The 3,864-nt window shown below is 41.5% G+C and overlaps 1 protein-coding gene across 1 annotated transcript; it reads right to left on the bottom strand.

Moving 5' to 3' along the window:
* Positions 1–362: 362 nt before the first annotated feature.
* LOC138897658 (uncharacterized) lies at positions 363–3,623 on the bottom strand. The gene is made up of 2 exons (XM_070183656.1): positions 3,281–3,623; positions 363–412 (listed from the first exon to the last, which is right to left on the bottom strand). The coding sequence occupies exons 1-2, from the start codon at positions 3,621–3,623 to the stop codon at positions 363–365; spliced, it is 393 nt and encodes a 130-aa protein (XP_070039757.1).
* Between the last annotated feature and the right edge of the window lie 241 nt (positions 3,624–3,864).

Genomic DNA, 3,864 nt, shown 5'->3' with positions numbered 1-3,864 from the left:
ACAAAACTATAAGGCAACTAAGACCTATGACAATTTAGATATGCAAGTAAAGCAAGTAGAGACAAGTAGAAAACAAGCATGGGATCATGGTAGGGAGGGGCAATTTAATACAAGAATAACTAAATCACAAGTAACAATTTTGGCATGGAAGTCAATAAAGCATGTAGAAATTAAGGCATGAAACAAGATATATCATGGAGTAACGAAAACATGGCAGCAAGTATCGTGATGGCGTATATACACTCGTCACTTCGCATATACGACATTTCTCATATAATTCACATAACACATAGTTCAAGGTTCCTTAATTCCCTCAAATCAAGGTTAGACCCAACACTTACCTCACTCCACAACTCAAGCAATCAATCAACGACAGCTTTGCCTTTTGAAGAATCCTCCAAACCAAACAAATCTAGCAAATAATTGACCAAATGATTCAAAATAAGCTTTAGAAACTACCCACAAATCAAAAAGGTTCCATTTTGATCATTTTTTAAAAAGTCAACCCCGGACCTGCTTGGTCAAAACCTAAGGTTCGGACCAAAACCTGATTATCCCTTCACCCCCCGAGCCCGGTTATGTGATTTGTTTTGAAAACCGACCTCAATTCGGGGTCTAAATTACAACTTTACAAAAAAATTCAAATTCTATCCAAATCTCTAATTTCCACCATGAAAATCCTAGATTTGATGTTGAAATCTCATGAAATGTAATGGGTAATTGAAAGGAAATAAATTAAAGTCACTTACCAATGAATTTGGGAATAAAATTCTCTTGGAAAATCGCCTCTAGAGTTTTTAGGGTAGAGAAAATATGTGAAATGAGCTAAGTCCCGTTTTCCCCCTCTTTTACCCAGCTGCAGGTGTCGCAATTGCAAAGTCATGTTCGCAATTGCGAATACCGCAAATGAGAGACAATGGTCGCAAATGCGAACCGTGCCTCAGAGTAACAGAAGTTGCAAATGCGACAAAATGATCGCAAATGCGAAGATACCCCCATCGCAAATGCGGTCAGGAACTTTGCAAATGTGAAGCAGACTCAAGTGCACGCTGATATCGCAAATGTGACTCTGAGATCGCAAATGCGGCCTCTGATAGTTCGCAAATGCGAACATGTTCATTGCAAATGCGAGATTACCCAGTCCAACTCATGCTTGCAAATGCATTATATTGTTCTCAAAAGCGAGGCTCACAATTGCGAGCCAGACCTAGCAAATGCGAGATTTGCAGTAGAACAACTACAACAGAAGTACACCAACTATCTTCACACTCACCAAACTCATCTGAAACATGTCCGAAACTCACCCGAGTCCCTCGGGCACCAAACCAAACATGTACACAAGTGTAATAACATCATACAAACCTGTTCGCGCAATCAAATCACCAAAATAATATCTAAATCTACAAATCAATCCTCAAGATGAATGAAATTTCAAAGTAAAACTCAAGAACACTAGAATCACATCTAAGCGTACGAATCATGTCAAATCAATTTCGAATTGCACCAAATTTTGCAGACAAGTTTCAAATAGCGATACGGACCCATTCCAAGTTTCAACATCAAAAATCGAACCCGTTAGATGAGAAGTCAACTTACGATAAAACTTAGTAAATTTTCAAACCTTCAAAATGCTAGTTTTCGGCAAAATGAGTCAAATCAATTAAGGGACCTCAAATTTCAATTCTGGGCATACGACCAAGTCTAAAATCATGATACGGACCTACCGGAATCATCAAAACACTGATCCGAAATCGTTTTAACAAATTATAGACCGTGGTCAACTCGAATTATTTTTAAAGCCAAAGAATCATGTTTTCGTCAAATTTTCACATAAAAGCTTTCCAAATAGTGCCACGGACCATGCACGTAAACCAAGAAATAACAAACGAAGCTAACAGAGGTCTTAGGACATGGAATTAAGTGCTAATACGCAAAATGACCAATCGGGTCATCACATTCTCCACCTCTAATGTAAATGTTTGTCCTCGAACGGACATAGAAAGGTACCTGGACTGGTGAAAAGGTGTGGGTATGTACTCCGCATATCGGACTCGGACTCCCACATTTCTGCCTCGATTGGATGACCTCTCCACTATACTATAACTGAAGGATAACTCTTGGACCTCAACTTCTGGACCTACCGTTCTAGAATGGCTAACGGCTCCTCCTCATAAGTCAAATCTTGTCCAATTGGACTGAGCTAAAATCTAATATATGAGATGGATCACCGTGATACTTTCGGAGCATGGACACATGGAAAACTGGGTGGAGTATTGATAAACTAGGTGGAAATGCAAGCTTCTAGGCCCTCTCTCCAACTCTCTCAAGAATCACAAAGGGTCCGATATACCTAGGGCTTAACTTGCCCTTCTTTTCGAACCTCATCACACCCTTCATGGGTGAAATCAGGAGGAAAAACCTCTCTTTAACCATGAATGCAACATCACGAACTCTACGATCGGCATAACTCTTCTGCCTAGACTAAGCTATGCGAAGTCGATCCTGAATCATCTTGATATTTTCCAAGGCATCCTAAACCAAAACGGTACCCAACAATTGAGCCTCTCCTAGCTCAAACCAACCAACTACCGAACGATACCACCTCCCATATAATGCCTCATATACAGCTATCTAAATACTCGATTGGTAGTTGTTGTTGTAGGCAAACTCCGCGAGTGGCAAGAACTAATCCCAAGAACCCCCGAAATCTATAACACAAACGGGAAGCATATCCTCTAATATCTGAATGGTGCTCTCCGACTGTTCGTCTGTCTGGGTGTGAAATGTTGTACTCAACTTAACCTGTGTGCATATCTCACATTGTACGGCCCTCCAAAAGTGCGATGTGAATTGCGTGCCCCGGTCAGAAATAATATACACTGGCATACCATGCAGATGAATGATCTCGCGGATATAGATCTCAGCCAACCACTCTGAAAAATAGGTAACTGCCACCGGAATGAAATGCACCGACTTGGTCAACCTATCCAAAGTCTCCTATACGGCGTCAAATTTCCTTTGAGTCCGTGGGAGCCCAACAACAGAATCCATAGTAATACGCTCCCACTTCCACTCAGGAATATCAAGCCTCTGAAGTAAACCACCAGGCCTCTAATATGTGTACTTTACTTGCTGACAATTCAAACACGAGTCACATGCGCAACTAAGTCTTTCTTCATTCTCCTCCACCAATAATGCTACCTCAAATCCTGATACATCTTGGTGGCACCTAGATGGATGGAATACCGTGAACTGTGGGCCTTCTCAAGAATCAACTCACGAAGCCCATCCACATTGGGCACACAGATCCCACCCTGCATCCGTAACACTCCATCATCTCTAACAGAAACCTTCTTGGCATCACCATACTGCACTATGTCCTTAAGAACAAGCAAATAGGGGTCGTCATACTGACACTCTTTGATGCGTTGATACAAAGAAGACCGATAAACCGTGAAAGAAAGAACCTGATTAAGCTCCGAAACATCTGATGCTAGCGGTCTCTCACTTACTAGAATATATGCAAGGCTACTCATACTCACAGCCTTCCTACTCAAGGCATCGGCCACCACATTGGCCTTCCCAGGACAATACGAAATGGTGATATCATAGTCTTTTAACATCTCTAACTACCTCCGCTACCTCAAGTTGAGATCCTTTTGCTTAAACAAATATTGCAGACTCCGATGATCCGTGAATACCTCACACGACATGTCGTAGAGGTAATGCCTCCAAATCTTCAATGCATGGACAATCGCCGCCAATTCTAAATCATGAACAAGGTAATTCTTCTCATGAACCTTCAGCTGACGAAACGTGTATAAAATCACCCTGCCATCCTACATCAATACTGCACCAAGCCCA

Source organism: Nicotiana tomentosiformis, chromosome 8 (genome assembly GCF_000390325.3).
Source record: "Nicotiana tomentosiformis chromosome 8, ASM39032v3, whole genome shotgun sequence".
Classification (NCBI taxonomy): Eukaryota; Viridiplantae; Streptophyta; class Magnoliopsida; order Solanales; family Solanaceae; genus Nicotiana; species Nicotiana tomentosiformis.
This window is presented reverse-complemented; position numbering and strand designations above follow the sequence as displayed.

What these genes read in the sequence shown, in the direction of transcription:
- LOC138897658 (XM_070183656.1), bottom strand. Translation starts at nt 3,623, where the DNA reads ATGTTAAAAGACTATGATATCACCATTTCGTATTGTCCTGGGAAGGCC. An exon ending in GCCCAATGTGGATGGGCTTC is followed by an intron (nt 413 to 3,280) that starts GTGAGTTGATTC and finishes ATTATTTGCTAG; the next exon opens with ATTTGTTTGGTTTGGAGGAT.